At 45.6% G+C, this 18,172-nt stretch overlaps 1 protein-coding gene across 10 annotated transcripts in view; it reads left to right on the top strand.

Annotated features, from left to right (window-relative positions):
* The first annotated feature begins 4,228 nt into the window (after positions 1 to 4,228).
* The window catches only part of BCAS1 (brain enriched myelin associated protein 1), a 102,036-nt gene continuing 88,092 nt past the window's right edge, over positions 4,229 to 18,172 (top strand). For 9 of the 10 annotated variants that reach the window (XM_057703976.1, XM_057703977.1, XM_057703982.1 and 6 more), the window contains exons 1-2: positions 4,229 to 4,401; positions 15,833 to 15,909. In XM_057703976.1, the coding sequence (XP_057559959.1) occupies positions 15,838 to 15,909 (72 nt within the window). In that variant the 5' untranslated portion in view covers positions 4,229 to 4,401; positions 15,833 to 15,837. The remainder of the gene's footprint in view (positions 4,402 to 15,832; positions 15,910 to 18,172) is intronic. The other variant, XM_057703978.1, reaches the window with a different exon arrangement.

Below are 18,172 nucleotides of genomic sequence, written 5' to 3' on the forward strand. Positions count from 1 at the left end.
TGCATGACCACACTGTGATGTCTGGGTCATTCCCCATTCCGGGTCAGTGATCAAAACCATGGCTGAAATTGGCTCAGAGTGAGTAAGAGGCCTGTGTGTAGAAAGGAGGAGTGTGTCCCACGTTGGCTGGGGGTCCTGGGAAAGGTGCCAGAGAGACTTCAGATTTCAGATTTCCAGTGAATCTTCAGCACAGGGACCAACTCCAGTCCATGTTCCAGGAAAGCAGTTTGATAACAGGAACTGACAACTTCATGAGTTTGTCAATATTTGAAGAGGGGTGGAGATCGTAAAGAAAGAAGATTAAGAGGAGAACCAGGCCATGAGATGTGATGAACACCGCCTAAAGTATGTGTGGCTGGGAGCAACTCCCGCCATGGCGACAGTCACAAGTGAGTTCTTCCACCAAGAAGTTTGCAGACTCGCTGCTACCTCCAGCTAGGGCCCTGAGCTTGGTGTAATGCTCTGTGGTCACCATCTTGAAATCATTAACAATTTTATCTTTGAACTCACGTTGTGGAAGGACGGTTGGATGGGACAACCTATTAGAATGGTCACACCAGAACACTGACAACATCAAATGCTGGTGAGGATGAGGAGCAGCAGGAAATCTCATAGGTCGTTGGTGGGAATGCAAAATGTTATGACCACTTTGGAAGACAGTTTAGCAATTTGGCAGTTTCTTTCTAAACATACTCATGCCATGTGATCCAACAATCACACTCCTTGGCATTTACTCAAGGGAATTGAAAACTTAGGTTCACGCAAAGACCTGCACATGGATGTTTATAGCAGCTTTATCCATAATTGCCAAAACTTGGAAGTCACCAAGATGTCCTTCAGTAAGTGAGTGGATAAACTCTAGCATATCTATACAATGGAGTATTACCCAGTGCTAAAAAGAAATGAGCTAGCGAGCCATGCAGAGACATGGAGGAAACTTAAGTGCATATTACTAAGTGAAAGAAGCCCATCTGAAAAGCCTACAAACTGTATGATCCCAACTATATGACATTCTGGAAAAGACAAAACTGTGGAGATATTAAAAAGATTAATGGTTTCCTCGGTTAGGGGGGAATGAAGGATGAATAGGCAGGGCACAGAAGATCTTTAGGACAGTGACATTAGTCTGTATGATACTGCAGTTGCAGATAACATGTCATTGTACATTTGTCCAAACCCATAGAATGTATAACATGGAGACTTCCTTGGTGGCACAGTGGTTAAGAATCCACCTGCCAGTGCAGGCAACACAGGTTCAGTCCCTCCAGGAAGATCCCACATGCTGCAGAGCAACTAAGCCTGTGCACCACAACTCCTGAAGCCTGTTCGCCTAGAACCCCTGCCCTGCAACAAGAGAAGCCACCTCAGTGAGAAGCCCAAGCACACAACGAAGAGCAGCCCACAGTCGCCACAACTAGAGAAGGCTTGCTCGTCGCATCGAAGACCCAACGCAGCCAAAAAAAAAAGAAAAAAAGAGTGAACCTTAATCAAAACTGTGGATTTGGGGTAATTATGAAGTGTCGATGTAGGTTCATTGATTGTGACAAATGTACCACTCTGGTGTGGGAGGCTAATAGTGGAGGAGGCTGTGCATGTGTGGGGATCGGTGGTATATGGGGCATCCCCATGCCTTCCTCTTAATTTTGCTGTGAACCTGAAAAAAGAGTCTTTAAAAAAAAAATCCAATGGAAAAGGAGGCAGGTACGTGAGCAGAGGCAGTACCTGCAGTACACACGTCCGCTGTTCATTGCTGCCCATTCACAGAGAGCATTCATGGTGCCCCACAGGCAGAGATCCCAGTGGACCCTGATGGGTGGGTGTCTGGCAAGCCTCAAGGTGAGTATAAAGCAAAATGTGTCATCGTTACAACCAAGTTTGTAGAGGCACTAGCAGCCCTGAGAAGCCATCATCCATTCAAACCAGAAATTGTCTCAAGTGCAGAAAGAAGGCAATGTGTTCTAAGAAACACGAGCAAGAGAAGAAGAACCCTATCGTGTCCCTTCTTACTCATGTTACCTCCCCGCAGTGTGAGAAAATGATGACTTAGAAAAGGAAAGATGGCGCAACCAGGAGCTTCTTTTCCTTTCTACCCTTCCTTACTCCTCAAAACACTGAAAGTAGACAGTGTTGGTAGAATGCGTGAGTGTCTAGAAGCAAAATCAAAACAGTTGAGTCCGTTTGTGTGGCATTTACTCTGTTTCAGTGAAAAAAGAAATACGAGTCGTGTGATTTGGGGGATTCTCTTCATTGCATTTAAAACCGATATCGCACAATAGAAAAATGAATGGTAAAACTCACGCTAATAACTTAAATTTTTAATTTTTCTTTACTTAGAATGACATAGAACAGTACATAAAATACATAACACGTAGTGAAAGACCATGAGAGAAAAGAAAACGCTTTCTACTTTAGGACCTCTGCCAGTCCCCTCCCCTGCTTTTAGAAGGAGGGGCTCCGCGTCTCCCTCTTGCCCTGGGCCCTGCACATCACAGCCAGCCCTGCCCGTGCTACCACTGCTCAGGTAACAACTGAGGAGAGCCTGTGATATACACGGTGCCTGAATGATGTTCCTTCACAGCCCAAGTCACTCATAGCCCTAAACCTTATATTCTTCTGTAAAGTGGGTGCAAAGTTCCCACTCACAGTGTGGATGTAACTGAGATGGATGGATGTGAAGTGCTCTGCAAAGAGTAAAACACCATCCACAGGGCACGCATTTGTCGCAGATAATGACAGGGGAGTCAGTCCCATCAGGACGTGCTTGATGAGCACCTCCTCGAGGCGGCAGGGAGGCGGCCATGCTGTTCTGCAGGATGCTGGGAGTCAGGATGCAAAACCAAGCACAAAATGAACACAAAGGCATTCGCAGCCAGGAGGGGCGGCAGAGCCTGGTGGGGCAGGGACAGGCAAGCTGCCGGCTCCCACACGGCAGCTGGTCGGAGTCTGAACCCAGAGCTGGGGAGCCCAGGCCCTTGACGCCCAGGCCAGCCTGCTTTGTGCCTGTATGCTTGGCGTGCGCCCGCCAGCTGCTTAGCTATTGGGTTTATTTACATTCCGGATTTAAAGGTACAGCACTGAGCTGGAATCCAGTTTATAGACCTAATTATGGTGCATCCAGTTGTGAATTCAGTTTTTATTTCAATCGCATTTTTGTCTGTTAAACGTGGCTTTCTGAAAGGAACCTTCTCTAGCTCTGCCTGTTTCTCTCTCTTAACAGCCTCGGCTTTTGTTTCCTAATGAGGATGCCACTCTGTGACTCTGCTTATTTGTAGGGCACAGTGTTTAATTACAATGAGCCCAGGCAGGGTGGGGACAGGGCCTCTTTTCCTCACCCCTCTAAACGCAGGCCTGTGGATAGCCTGGTTCTTGACAAGTATTCATGATGGGTGCTTGGACGCCCATATTAATGAATAAAGCCACAATAATTACTAGTTTGTACTTCTCCTGAATATTTTCTCAAGAACACTGAATAGTATAACTTATCATGTTTCCCTTTTTGCATTGGCTATTAGGAAGCTCAAAGCCACATCTGTGAAGCCTTCAGAGCAAGTTTGTAAATCCACACACACACTTACTTGTGGTCCTGGTCCCATTTGATGTTCCCACTCTTATTTTTCTATCTTCTTTTGTTAACTTTGTATTTTTGCTTTCATACTGCACAGCATATGTCTTTCTAAGACACCTTAGTAAATATCCTTGCTGGAATTAAATAAATTTAAGAGCCTGTCTTGAATTTCTAGCCTGCACAGAAAAAGAATGCCCTTTCCAATGCTATGCTGTGTCTCCAGGGCAATAAGCCACCCTTAGGTTACCTGGCTTTCCAGGATCCAAAGCCCTTTGGGATTGATGTTTACATGACTGGGGCAGTGCAGTGGGTGAGATGCTATTTCCTCCCATGTAGGTGGTTGGGTGGTAGTGGAGGTGGTATTCTGGAAAGAATGAAGGTGAAAGGCAGACCAAATTGTAAAACCTTACAGAACATGTTTTCCCTGCTCTGTCCATGACTCATGGTTACTGGGGAAGGGAATTAGCTACCCAGGTCAACCCAAGTGGCTGCAGCCGGTGAGGGCAACCAGACAGGATGCTTGTGGTGCCAGGAAGGCATTAGCACAAGAGAAATCAGGTACTCAGGTTTTACTGGAGAGGTGAGAACAGCCCCCGAATCCAGGAAGAAAACCTGCTTCTATAGGGCAGTCCAGAGGAGAGCTCCACCCAGACTTGTGTTTGCCCTGCTCTGTGTATTCAGCCAGCAGGCTCTGGACAAGGAAGCAAAGGGCAGGGAGCCGGGCTCAGTTGACAGCCTGGCACTGGGCAGCACCAGCTGGAGACACGGTGCTCCAAGCAGAAGCAGCTCCAGGTGACACCGGAGGACAAAAGACACTCCCACCGGGGGCTCAGCAGGTAACTGCTTGCAGATCTTTTAAGCATGGCTGGAGGGTTTGTTGTTTTTGGCAGGCAGTGAAATGTAGGAGCCAGGGGTCAGAAAGGGTTGAGTCTGACCCCGGCTCTGCCAGTGAGTAACTGTGTGGCATTGGGTGTGTGAGAGCCTCAGTTTCACCATCTGTGAAATGGACCCAAAGATACCCTTACATAAAAGGATACGAGGATTAAATGACAATGTGGGCAGTGTCAAGTTGAAAGCAACAGAAATAGCTCCGATTTGCATGGAACCATTGAGTGTCATTTCAAATGTAAAACTTGGAGGAAGGTCAGTGGATGGAAGGGTGTGTTCTGGGGGACCACTATCTGGACAAGAATCCCCCCTAGTAAAGCCAACTCTGAGTCTGTGTGTAGCAGCTTTGTCTAAGGAAGTAAAGAAGACAGGGAGAAGGGCTCCTCAAGTGCCCTTTGTGAATCTGGCTCTTTACATAAATTCTTTTTTTTTAATTAAAAAAATTTTTATTGGAGTATAATTGGCTTACAGTGTTGTTAGTTTCTGCTGTACAATGAAGTGAATCGGCTATATGTATACATATATCCCCTCCCTCTTGGATACCCCCCCATCCCACCCATCTAGGTCATCACAGAGCACTGAACTGAGCTCCCTGTGCTATACAGCAGGTTCCCACTAGCTATCTATTTTACACATGGTAGTGTAATACCACACAGACATAGAGAATGAACGTGTGGACACGGGGTGGGGTGGGGGGCGGGGAAGGAGATGGTGGGATGAATTGGGAAATTAGGTTTGACATAAGTACATAAATTCTTATTTATCATTCAAGACTGCTCCTTGAGGTGGGTGCAGGATTCAGAAATTTGCATTGCCCTCAGAAACTCTCTTTCCTGCCTTGAAGTGTCGTGGTGACGAGAGAGTGGGTGGTCTAGAGACCAACTGACTGCCAGATGCCAGTCTCGGCCCCACCACCAGGCTGGCCGGGTGCCCTGGGGCAGATGACTTCACTCTCTGGGCTTCAGTTTCCTCATCTGTAAAATGGACATAATAACAGTACCGAGATCAAAGTGACATCCACGAGGGCTGAGGGGACCAGTGCAGGGAACATCTGTGTGCTTCACATGTTAGCTGTGATTTTTGCTGTTGTCATCTCCGTGTGATAATTAGGAAGTGAGGCTGAGGGAGGAAGTGGGTAGGAACTCCTTCTCGATCTCACAGAGAGTAAGTTGTGAAACCGAGATCCAGTCAGGGCCGAGACGTCAGTGAGGTGAGCGAGGCACTCACCTCAGGTGCAAGATTTGAGACAGAAAAAACTCAGTCATCGAGAGAAATTATATTTTAAGGCAATATTTTAAAAATTTAAAATCAATCCCAAAATATCCATGATGAGCAAAGTAGCAACACATTTAGTAAAGACAGGATCGGTCCAGCACTAATTTTGGTTTCTTAAAATATTGTAATAAAATATATGATTTACGTAGATGGCTGAGTTTTCTGGTGCCCCCTTAAATTTTGCCCTGGGGACCACCTGGGCGCATCCTCATCGCGCCCTGCTAGGATTGCACTGTCTTAGAGGCCTGGGTGTATAAATCCTTCTTCTCTCCCTAAATAAAAGCCAAGAGAGGGCTGTGCTAATGGAGTTTTCAAAGTAATGGGTCCCAAATCATGGCGGGATTTTTTTTAAGGGTTCTGAAACTTGGGAAGGGTTGTCTTTTTAGGAAAATGGCATATGCCTCAGGAGAGTAATGGGCCCAGAAGAGCCCATCCTGGCTAGTCTCCAGTGCCGGGGATGCAGAGGGAGAGGGTTGGAAAAGACCTAGGAGGGTCACAGCTGCCGCTCCTGCAGCCTTTTCAGTGCCAGAGCTGCTGGCGGGTTAAACATTTGTGGAGTGTCACTGTGTCAGCAGCTTCTCTCGCTGCCCAGAGCTGGGACCAGAAGTGCTTAACAGGATCTGAGTGCCTGAGTCACGTGGAACCAGGTTCAACCTTAGCTCTGCCTCTCCAGTGCTTTGTTTCTGATCAGGATTACTTTACTCTCCTTTAGCCATTTAATCAGCAAATGTGCATTGACAGCTCACTGTGCAAGCAGGACAAGCAGGGTATCTGCCTTCATGGAGTTTACACTCTAGGGATGAAGGGATTGCATCCCTAAGCCTCAGTTTCTTTATCTGTGTACTAGGGGAATAATTGGCTGCTGTTAGAGCAAACAGAGGCAATGTAAGTAAAGTGCCCGGCGCCAGGCACCGTGGGGGTAAAATGCAGGAGGCACTCACTCTCAGGTGCACATCTGCACCTGCCCAGCCTTGAGAAGGAAGCCTCCTTGCATTCTGTACCCGGACACCTCTCCTGCCCCACCCCACTCCTAGTCCTGCCCGGCTCCTGGTGAGCCTGCAGTTAATGTTACCTGCTATCTTTATTAGCTGAAAGATGTTTGGTGCAATGCTCAGAATCAGAGAGTGAGCTCTGATCCTTCTGGGAACAACAGTGAGTAAATGGATGCAAACACAATCGAGCGTTCCAATAGCAGGACATCAGTCACCAAGCATTCCTAAAACACTCAGCGCCACTTTGATAAAGGAGCCCCTTCTACTGGGCCCACACTGGCCCATACCAGGGCACGGGGCACAGGGCTTGGGGAGCACTGAGAGGGATGGATTTCAGTCCTCATGTGCTCCCTCGTGCAGGTGGCGGCCACCCATGTGTTGGGGACCACGGGGAAATGCAGGACCATGGGACCTGGCAGAGCAGTTCTCTTCTCTTTACTCCTCTTGGCCCTGCCTTTGGAATTGAGGGACAGAGGGCTTGTTCTGCTGGGCGTGTCAGCCTGTCCATGTTGGTACCGCCTTCAGTGGGTGGTGAGAAGGGCCCACAGTTTGCCTACATTCCATTGCATTGATCAGAGGTGTTTCTGTTTACTGGGTGACTAATTCTGTTACCATTCCACCCTTCGAGGTCCTCCTGCTTCCATTTAACAGTCATTTAGCTGCCGGCTGGTAAGGCAGCAGCAGAAATGCTCTTTCTCCAGGGCAGCTTGTACCATATTTGGTGTCTGTTCCCAGGGGGAAGGCATATTGTTAATCTGTAATTGAAATGAGGAGACATTGGCAGAGGAAGGGCTGGGAGGGGATAAAAGTGAAGGTGTTTAAGAGAACAAACTTGTAATGAGTAGTAAATAAGCCATAGAGAGCTAGTGCACAGGATAATGAATACAGACAATAATATTTTGTGATTGTGTAATGTGATAAATGTCACTACCTCGGCAATCATATTACAATATATAAATGCATCAAAGTAACACATGCTACACCTTAAACTTACACAATGTTACACATCAAATTCATTCAATTAAAAATCTGTTAAATTAATTGATTAATTAAATGAGGCCACATGAACACCAGTCACTGGAGTAAATGAGGAGGGATTTGAAGGAAACTTCCAGAATGCCCGATTTACTTGTGGATCAGAACACAGAGCTAATGGGATCGTAACATTAATAAGAGAAATAAATGGTAAGAACTAATATTTTTTCATCTGACTACTGCCAAGCCCTTGGGCTAAATCTTTCCAAAGATTATTGATGGCTTTTCAATTTTTGATTCCTCACTTTAGATCTTGCTACATTCCTTGACTAGTTATGATTTTAATTTCTCACTGCAAAAACACATATGCAATAAATATTTAATATTCTATGTTGCATTACATTACATACAAATACTTAATAAATATACCACAATTTCTATGGCAGAGGAGACAGGAAAGCAAAGAAAGTTAAGAGTTTGAACTCTAGAACTGGGCTACCAAGGGTTAAGTCCTGATGCTCCCTCTTACTAGCTGATTATCTGTATTAGTCAGCTCAGGCTGCATAACAAAAATACCATAGACTGGGTGGCTTAAAGAACAGATACTTATTTTCTCACAATTCTGGAGGCTAGGAAGTCCAAGATCAAAATCCTAACCAATTCTGATTTTGGTGGAAGTTCTCTTCTTGGCTTGCAGTCCTCACACCTCTGCTCTCTTGCTGTACCCTCACGTGGTAGAGAGAGAGAGAGAGAGGGAGAAAGATAGAGAGAAAGCTCTTGGGTGTCTCCTCTTATAAGGATGCTAATCCTGGAGGGTTAGGGCCCCACCCTTATAACTTTCTCTTATCTATCTCTAAATGCAGTCTCTAAATACAGTCACTTTGGGGTTAGGGTTTCCACATGTGAATCTGGAGGGGACATAATTCAGTTCATAGGATGACCTTAGGCAAGGAACTCAGGGTCCCTGGGCTTAGATTCTGTATCTGTACAATGGGGACAATAAAAATACCTGCTTCATGAGGTTCTTAGGAGGAGGTAACGAGTTAATACAGAAAAGCATTTAGAGCAATGCCCAGCATAGAGAAGGCACGGTAGAAATATTAGGTATGATTGTTATAAGTATGGCACGCTTTATCTGCTATTTACAATAGTAGCTAATCTATATTCCTCAGCTGCTGTGCACCAGCCAATGGGCTAAACACTGCATGAACTGCTTTCTTTTCAGCTCAGCCTCCATATAGTGACATTGGGGCCAGATCATTCTCTGCTGTGGGGCTGTCCTGTGCATTGTAGGATGTTTACCAGCATCTCTGGTCTCCACCCACTGAATGCCAGTAGCAGCCTCGCACCTTGAGTTATGACCATCAAAAATATCTCCAGACATTTCCAGATGTCCCCTGGGGGGCTCCCAGTTTGAGAAACACTGCTCTTGAATCATTGTGAGAAACAGAAGCATATTTCTAAGGAGAACATTTTAATATAATATAATAACATAACTCACCAAGAAATATGACAAGATCTGAAATATGAAATGTAAATATATAGTCCTGGATGATTGGGACAAAATGCCCCAGACATTATATAATTTAACATGCTTGCTCCGTGCCTGCTGTGTGCCTACCTCATTTAACCTTCCCCACACACTTCTATGATTTATAAAAGGATACTTGCACTCCAATGTTCATGGCAGCATTATTTACAGTTGCCAAGGTATGGAAGCAACCTAGGTGTCCATCAACAGATGAATAGATAAAGAAGGTGTAGCACACACACACACACACACACACATACACACACACAGAGGAATACTACTCAGTCATAAGAAAGAATGAAATTTTGCCATTTGTAGCAACATGGATGGATGTGGAAGACATTTTGCTAAGTGAAATAAGTCAGGGAAAGACAAATACTGTATAATATCACTTATATGTGAAATCTAAAAGCTACAACTAACTAGTGAGTAAAGCAAAAAAAGAAGCAGAATCACAGGGATAGAGAACAGACTAGTGGTTACCAGTGGGGAGAGGGGAGGGGGAGGGGCAGTATGGGGGTGGGGGAAAGGGTTATATGAAATCGTGTGTGAAACATTTGAAAATTCTAAAGCAGTGTAGAATTTAAAGACTCTTTCGTTTAGTTTAAAAAAAAAAAAAAAGAAAATTGAGAAAATAGCATCTAACCCAGAGAGTGGTTGCAAGGGCCAAGGGAATCAATGCACACAAATCAGGAGTGTGTGGCACATAGGAAAGATGAAAAACAGGTTTATTGCTGCCATCGTTACGAATACTGCCATCTTCCGCAAGAAAAATGCATTGAAAGGGCCCAGTGCTTTGCCCAAAGATGCACAGTCGTGGGGTTTACAGAGGCATGTCTCACTCCAGAGCTCTTTTTCTTGGGGGGAAGAGGGGGTGCCCAGAAAGAGAGGAGAGTGATGGCTCCCCGCTCAGGCTGCCCTTCCACCCTCCTCCCGTGGGGCACGTGCCCCCTCACTTCTCAACAATCAGTTGGGAGGTGAGGCTGTCGAGGAGCAAGCTCGCCCTGCACCCCCATCCTCAGGGAAGGAAAGCCGCAGACCCAGGAGGTTTCTCTTGATTTGCAGGCTGACAAAATAGAGGGCTCAAAAAGCAGTGCGGGACTTCCTGGTGGTCCAGTGGTTAAGACTCCGAGCTTCCACAGCAGGGGGTGCGGGTTCCATCCCTGGTCCAGGAACTAAGGTCACGCATGGCATGCAGGGTGTGCAGCCAGAAAAAAAAAAAAAAAAAAAAAAGGAGTGCTTTGAAAGGATTGTGAACGTTTTCAGATGCCTGGGCTGACTGTGATTTGTGGGACTTGAAAACCAATGCTTTCCTCCATCCGAGAATCCCAAGCCTGCTTCTGTGTATCAGGGTAGTCAGCATCCGGGAGAGTCCCTGGCCTGGAGGATTCTCACTCCCCCGAAATACCCAAAACAGCACCTGTCAGCCTCAGCTGTCATGGAAGGCACCCAGAGATCTTGAAAATATTCCAATGCCCAGGGCCCACCTCAGGGAGTCTGATAGAATGGGTCTGGCTGCGGCCGGGGCACGGGGGTTTAAATCTCCACCAGTGATTCTAACATGTAACCCAGTTTGAAGACTGGCCTCAAGGACACAGTCAGGAAATGGGGAAGTAAAGGGCCTTCCTCATCTGAATGACCCCCAGCCAAAGACTGACCCCACGTTCTCCAAATGCTAGGCCCTCAAACATGAGTCCAATTTCAAAAACAAACTCCTCTGCCACATGGAGGCTTGTGTTTAATGTCAGATAAGGTCATAAGAATAAAACAGCTCACACTGTTGGTTCATGAAAGGGCATTTTGACATCACCTTCAAATTTTCTTTTCCAAATAAAACCTAGCTCTCTCAAAAAATATGTTTTTCCTGATGGAAAAACTCATCATCTGATTTATGTTTCTCCCTTGTTGGAGACTGGAGAAAACTTTATCACAGACAGGAATTGTCATCTGGACCACCTGGAGCCTCAGTTTTGCCATCTGCTAAATGGGGATAAAAAGGGTCCTTGCCTCACAGAGCCCTTAACCCAGCTTCCAGGGTGATCAGCTCATTCTGGTTTGCTCAGGACTTTCCTGGCTTTAACAGGAAAGTCCTGCATCCCAGAACACCCTCAATCCTGGGACAACCTAGATGATGCTACCATCATGGTGCTTCCCCACATGTGCCTGATTGTGAGAATCACCTGTGTGCATTTGCTAAAAATACAGATGCAGGGCCCTAACCTGACTTTGGTGAGACAATCATGGGAATCAGAAATGCTGCCTAGATTTTTGTTTGTTTTTTTAAGATTTTTTGTTTGTTTTTGATGTGAACCACTTTTGAAGCCTGTTGAATTTGTTACAATATTGTTTCTGTTTCTGTTTTGGTTTTTTGGCCGGGAGGCACGGGGGATCTTAGTTCCCCTCCCCGAACCTGTACCCCAGTCATTGGAAGGCGAAGTCTTAACCACTGGACTGCCAGGGAAGTCCCAACTGCCCAGTTCTTTAGTTGATTGTATCAGACAATTTTGGGGGAAAATGGCTGAGAATATCAATGATGATCATGGTGATACTTGCGATCCTGAAGAACACCTTCAGTGTACTCACCGTGTGCCAAGCCCTGTTCGGGGCACCTTCCACGTATTAACGCCTTTAACTCCCACAACAACCTCTTAGGGGTGTGCCCATATTACCCCCATTTTACAGAAGAGGAAACCGAGACCCGGTGAGGCTCAGTAACTTGGCCAGGGTCACCCATTCAGTATGTGACCGAGCAGGGATTCTCAACTGGGTGTTTTGTCTCCAGAGCCCACAGTCTTATCCTGCTGCACTGCTCTCCACCTGGGATTCTCAGCACTGGGCTGGCATGTCACAAGGCAGCCGTGATCATCACTATTGTCTTATTAGTTGTACTATCTTTGGGGCATTAAGAGGGCTTGCCATTCTCTGGCCGACTTTTAATAGAAGGTTTAAGTGCTAAACGTAAAAGCATTTCCTTTGACCTCCCCAGACATTTCGACCTCGCCCTGGAGGCTGAATGTTCGTTTCCGTCGATACTGACATTGACCAATAGGTGGCAGTAACCGTTTGTTTTTGTCTCATGGAAATCTGGCTCACAAAATTTGCAAGAAGGGCAGGAGCAATTTCACAACACATATGTTGTAACTGCTGGTGGTAAGCAATGTTATCTGAGTCCAAGTTATCCCTGCAAAAGACGTGCAAATGGATTTTCCTTCTTTCAGTGCACTTGGCCTTGGATCTGCCAAGGCTCCTTAAAAGTTCAGTGATCAGGGTAAAACCTGAACTCCGTGGGTTGAAAAAAAGTTCTCTCCTGCTTGCACACATGACACCTCTCCTAGGCCAAAGACTGTATCACAACCTTAAACATTTTTATTGAAGGGAGCTCCCAAATTGGACTAAATTTAAATTGAATAATAGGATCTTTGAAAGTTTGTAAACCCATTGGTAAATAATTTTTAATTTTGTAAAAAGCTGGATTTAGATGGACACATCATCCAGTGTATGTAGGTTTTCGCCAGTGGCCTTGGTCAAGGCATTTAGCCTACAGATCTCAGTTTTCTCATCTGTAAAATTGGAATGATGATGCCACTGCCTTGGTGATTTGCTGTAAGGAGTAAATTCATTTACAGCAAGTAAAGCGCTTAGAGCAGCTTCTCAGCACATGGTAAGCACTCACCAAATTTGTTGCTATTATTATTATTACTGTCTTATCATTACTGTGCTTGTTAGAGTGTCGTTGTCCTTTTTTTACACAGTGGGTTCAAATTCTGGTCAGTCTTAATTTGGGCAACACTTAATCTCTCAGCTGCTTCAATCTCCTTATTTGCAAAATGGGTATATGTTACCCGGGATGATCTTGAACGGAACTGATAAAACTTTCTAGAAAGGCCAAGACAGTAAATATCTCAGGCTTTGTGGGCCATATGGTCTCAGTTGCAACTACTCAACTCTGCCTCAGTACGTGAAAGCAGCTGTACGTAGACTATACATAAATGGATGGGCGTGGATGTCTTCCAATAACATTTTATTTATGGATACCCAAATTTGAATTTCATATAATTTTCATGTGTCACAATCTCTGATTCTTCTGATTTATTTTCCAACCACTTATAAATGTAAAACCCATTCTTAGCTCAGCGGCCATACGAAAACAGGCAGCAGGCTGGATTTGTCCCCCAGCTGTCATTTGCCGACCCTGGCCTTGAATATTCAATATTGTATTCATAATGTCCCATTCATAGGTGAAGTGATGGCCTATTGTAAGTATGCATATCTTGGATTTTATAAATAGAAAATATTGCGAGGTAACTAGTGCTTGTATGTTTTAGCACTGCTCAGCTTTGTTACATGCTGTAATTAGTACACATAAAAAAATCCCCAGATTCTAATATCTGCCAGGCTCCCCCGAGGAAGCAGGTGGTGAGGTCTGTGACCCTTTTCTGGTCTCCTAAATTCCTGATTCCTCAAGTCTATGACCAGGGCATTAAAAACTCATACCATGGTCCAGAAGCCCACAGGAGTCCTTGGAGATGCACTGGCTGCTTTCAGCCAGAAAGCAAAAGCCCTGGCTGTTGTTCCGAGAGCCACCAGGGCAGGTGAGCCAGCAGCCAGGTCTTTGGAGACTCGCTACAATAGAATCATCTGTGTGCGTGAAAAGGAAGCTTTTAGGGAGTAAGGCAACTTGGAGTGGCTGAAAGAGCCCCACTTCTGGAACCCGACATACTCTGGGTCAAATCCTCACTTGGCCTTTCTCTGGATGTGTGCCCTGGGTGAAGTTGGGAGACTCAATTCCCTCCTTTCCAAGGGGAGGTAATAATGTGCAGAACATTCCAGTGGTTGGGAGCACAGGCAGCCTGTGTTTGAATCTAGCCTCTTCCATCTCTAACGGGCTGACCTTTGGAAAGTAATTTTACCTCCTCGTGACTCAGCTTCCTCTCAGCTAGACTGACATGATGGTAACACCTGTTTCACATGGGCGTGTAGGGCTACATGAGATGGTACAGGAAACGTTCTCGGAAAACGGTGCTTGGAACTGAGAATGTGCTAAGCTATTGTTAACTATTATCATTATTGTTATAACAAGGCTCTTGAGAGACTCAGCAATAACGTGGGTCAAGTGCCTAGTTCAGCGGCTGCCTGGTGAGGGGTTGTTACCAATGATCGTTCCCTCCACTCAACTAACAAGGAATAACTTAGCACCTGAACAATGCAAATGCAGTGCTGAGAATAGGAGATGCAACGGTGGGTAAAGACAGTCTCTGCCCTCATGGTGCTTACAATTTCTTGGGGAAGGGAGACAGAAGTTAAATACTCTGTTTTGCCCTCCAAGTCTGGACCAATTGTTACTTCATTTCAGAACCAGCCTATCTAGTGCTGCCACCTCCCGCCCTCTGCCATGGCCCCCCTCTTGTTATGTGACAAACGCCCTTTTTATTCATAGCATTGAACTCTGTGTTTTGATTAACAAGTACTTCTATATCACTTATTTAGAGCCACACATTGTTCTAAACACTTTGCAAGCATTAACTCATTGTGTCCTTGTAGCAGTCCTGTAAGGCCCAGAGAGACTAATTAACTCATGCAAAGACACACAGCAATAAGGGGCAGAGAGAGGGTCCAAGCCCAGTTTGTCTTGCTCCCGGTCTGTACTCATAACTAGTGTACCGTGCTGCCTGAACTATCGAAAACAGCCTGATTTGTGGATTTATTGTCTATTTGTTTATTGTCTGTCCACCCAGCAGATTTCAACTCCATGAAGTCAGGGGGCCTCATCCATTGAAGTCACAGCTGCAACCCTAGTGTCTGGCATGGCGCAAGGTGCAGAGCTGGTGCTGAATATCTATTTGTGCATCTGCAAATGAATGAAAATATAGCCAAATAAATATATAATTACACGTAGTGCTAAGTGCTATGGAAAAAACAATGCCAGTGCTATGAGAGGTTTTAACAGGGGACTTAATTTAGTTTGAGGATCAGAGACCATTAAAAATTATAAGTATTATTTTAACTGTCCCCATTCTAAAATCTCCTTGATATAATAGTTGTGACTGGCTAAGAAAGAAGAAAATGTTATCTACACAGAATACACTTTTCATGATGATAATATTCCCCCAGCAATGAAATGCTGTTGAAAATTGGGGCTGCATGTGACCTTTTCAAAAAATTTTTCTTGGAGTACAGTTGATTTACAATGTTGTATTACTTTCTGCTGTACAGCAAAGTGAATCAGTTATACATACACCCACTCTGTTTTAGATTCCCAAACTCTTCCTTACACTATTTTTTTTTTTTTTTTTTTTTGGCTGTGCTGCGAGGCTTGTGGGATCTTAATTCCCCAACCAGGGATGGAACCCATCCCCCCTGCAGTGGAAGTGCGGAGTCTTAATTACTGGACTGCCACGGAAGTCCCTGCATTTGACTTTAATTCTGTTGAATTTATGAGCCCCCAATCTCCCCTCATTCCCCAAAATAAATATAAGCAACTAGTCTGCCTGGGGCTTATGATAATACACCCACGGTAACTCGGCAGGTCTCTGCACTTTGGTTCCATAGGCAGGAGTGAGACTTCTCTTCGTCTTGGGTTTTCATTTTTGTCTCTCTCTCTTGCAGGAACAATGGGTAACCAAATGAGTGTTCCCCAAAGAGTTGAGGACCAAGAGACCGACTCGGAGGCAGACGCTCACAAGGTAGTGTAGTTCTGGTCACTGGGTCATCCGCTCCTAGTTGGGAGAGTTGGGGGTGACGGCAGAGTAAATGGCCTGCCCAGGGCTTATCACAGAGGCGTGATCAATGCTGCTGCTCTTCCCCAGGGGAAGACCCACCAAGGAGCTTGTTAGAAGTGCCGGCTCTTAGGCCCCACCCAAGGCCCGCTGAGTCAGAAACTGCAGGGCTGGGACCCTATGGAACCTGTGTCTCCATGGTGATTGGTTCCCGTGGGGCCAATGTGATCCCTCGTCCCAGGTGGGTTTGGACCAGTGGTTCTCCGTGGTGGGTTACTTTGCCTCCTTACCAGGGGACACCTGGCGATGTCTCGAGATGTTTCTTGGCTGTCACAACTGGGGCAGTGCTACTGGCATCTAGTGGGTAGAGCCAGGGATGCTGCCAGACACCCGACACTGCACAGGACAGTCCCCCACAGCAAAGAATGATCCGGCCCAAGTATCAACAGTGCTAAGGATGAGAAAGCCAGTTTTCCGTCAGTAGTTTGCTGCCGTGGCTGAACATTAGAATCACCTGGGAAACAAAAGGAAAGTACAAGGCTGGAGGTGCACCCTGGACCAATGAAATTGGAATCCGTGTGGGAGCAAGGGTAGCATCTGTATTTTCACGGCTCCTCGGCTGTTGCATGCTCAGCCGACGTGGAGAACTCCCTGTTTGTGCATCCCTCCGTTAGAAGACTGCTCTGGAGGGCTGAGGGCAGGGACGCCCACATGCTTCTCCTTAGATCTTAGATCTACAAGCAGATAGCAGAAAACCTAAATGTCCACCACCAGTGCTTCTGCAAGTCGATCCAGTCTAAGCCCTGGAGCCCAATTAAACATGGAAACCATTGTAGAAGGAGGACTACCTATGAACTGATATTGATCACAGCATAGAGGGAATTCCTGCTCAGGACAGAAGGCTGGATTTGGAGAAATGGGCTGAAAATTCAGAGTTGGTCTCAAACCTGACCAGGTATGAGAATTCCCTGGCAAATGTTGAAAATGCCTGGTGCCCAGCACCACCTGAGACCAACTAAGACACAACCTCTGGGTGGGGACCCCACCATCAGTAGTTTCCCAAGATCCCCAAATGATTCCACGTCTGGGAGCCTCTGGCCTCCAGGGACCAGGCAGTGACGAACGTGAGCACAGCAGGAGGGTGGAGCCCACTGGCAGGAGGCTGGCTCTGGCCAGCTTTACCCTCAGCACATTCTCAGAGCCTTGTTGGCGTGAGGAGCTGGGAAACAATGTTAATACAACCTTCTGACTTTTTCAATATTGGCAACTGATTCCAAAATACTTAAAAGCAAACCAACAAGCTTCTGTGAGCCAAGTAAATCAAATTTGCACACCAAGTGTTATCCCAGGGATGCCACTTGTGACTTTAGAGCCAAATGGTCACATGGGTTTGATATTTAGATTTTATGATTTCTCGGTACAGTTGACGATAAATTCAAGAACACAGGCTTTATTTATTTATTTATTTATTTATTTATTTATTTATTTATTTTTGGCTGTTCCGCTTGGCTTGTGCGGTCTTAGTTCCCTGACCAGGGATTGAACCTGGGCCCCGTCAGTGAAAGCACCAAGTCCTAACCACTGGACCTCCAGGGAACTTCCAACATGGGCTTCTGTTAAACAAAACTTACAAAAATATAAAGAAAGGGAAAGTCTTCCATATCACCCCAGGAGTTTCCCATCTTTGGGGGGTGGGTACTTAGTCTTTTAGTTTTTTCTCTCTCTGCACTTATTAACACATACTACTAATAGTATTAGCAACCTAAGACATAATATGCAAAGTCCTTAGCATATAATCAATATTCAGTTAATGCCAACCATTAGAAGTATAATTAATCTTATTACTAAAATGACATTATGTAACATACATTCTTCTTGGCAAGCTGTTTTTTCTTTCCATGTGAGTGTATGTGTATGTGTATATATGTGTACATGTATGCATACATATATGTGTATAATCTTTTTAAATGTCTGCAGTAAATAACGGAAGAGAAAAAAAAATCAGGGCAGTGGCCTAAAGTTGGAAAGGGGTTGCAGCAGTGCAGTGGAGGGAGTGGGTGTGGAGTAGAACGATAACAAGGAGCTTCCTGCATTTGGGCAGTGTGTTGACTAGAGGCCTGTGCTTGGGTGGAGGACACTGGAGTGTGGTTAACCTCACAGCATGTCAAGTTCCTGTCCCCTCGCTGGTCAAACCAGCGCCCCAGTTTGCCTGTGTGCCCCATCTGTACGA

This window comes from Hippopotamus amphibius, chromosome 12 (genome assembly GCF_030028045.1).
Source record: "Hippopotamus amphibius kiboko isolate mHipAmp2 chromosome 12, mHipAmp2.hap2, whole genome shotgun sequence".
NCBI lineage: Eukaryota > Metazoa > Chordata > Mammalia > Artiodactyla > Hippopotamidae > Hippopotamus > Hippopotamus amphibius.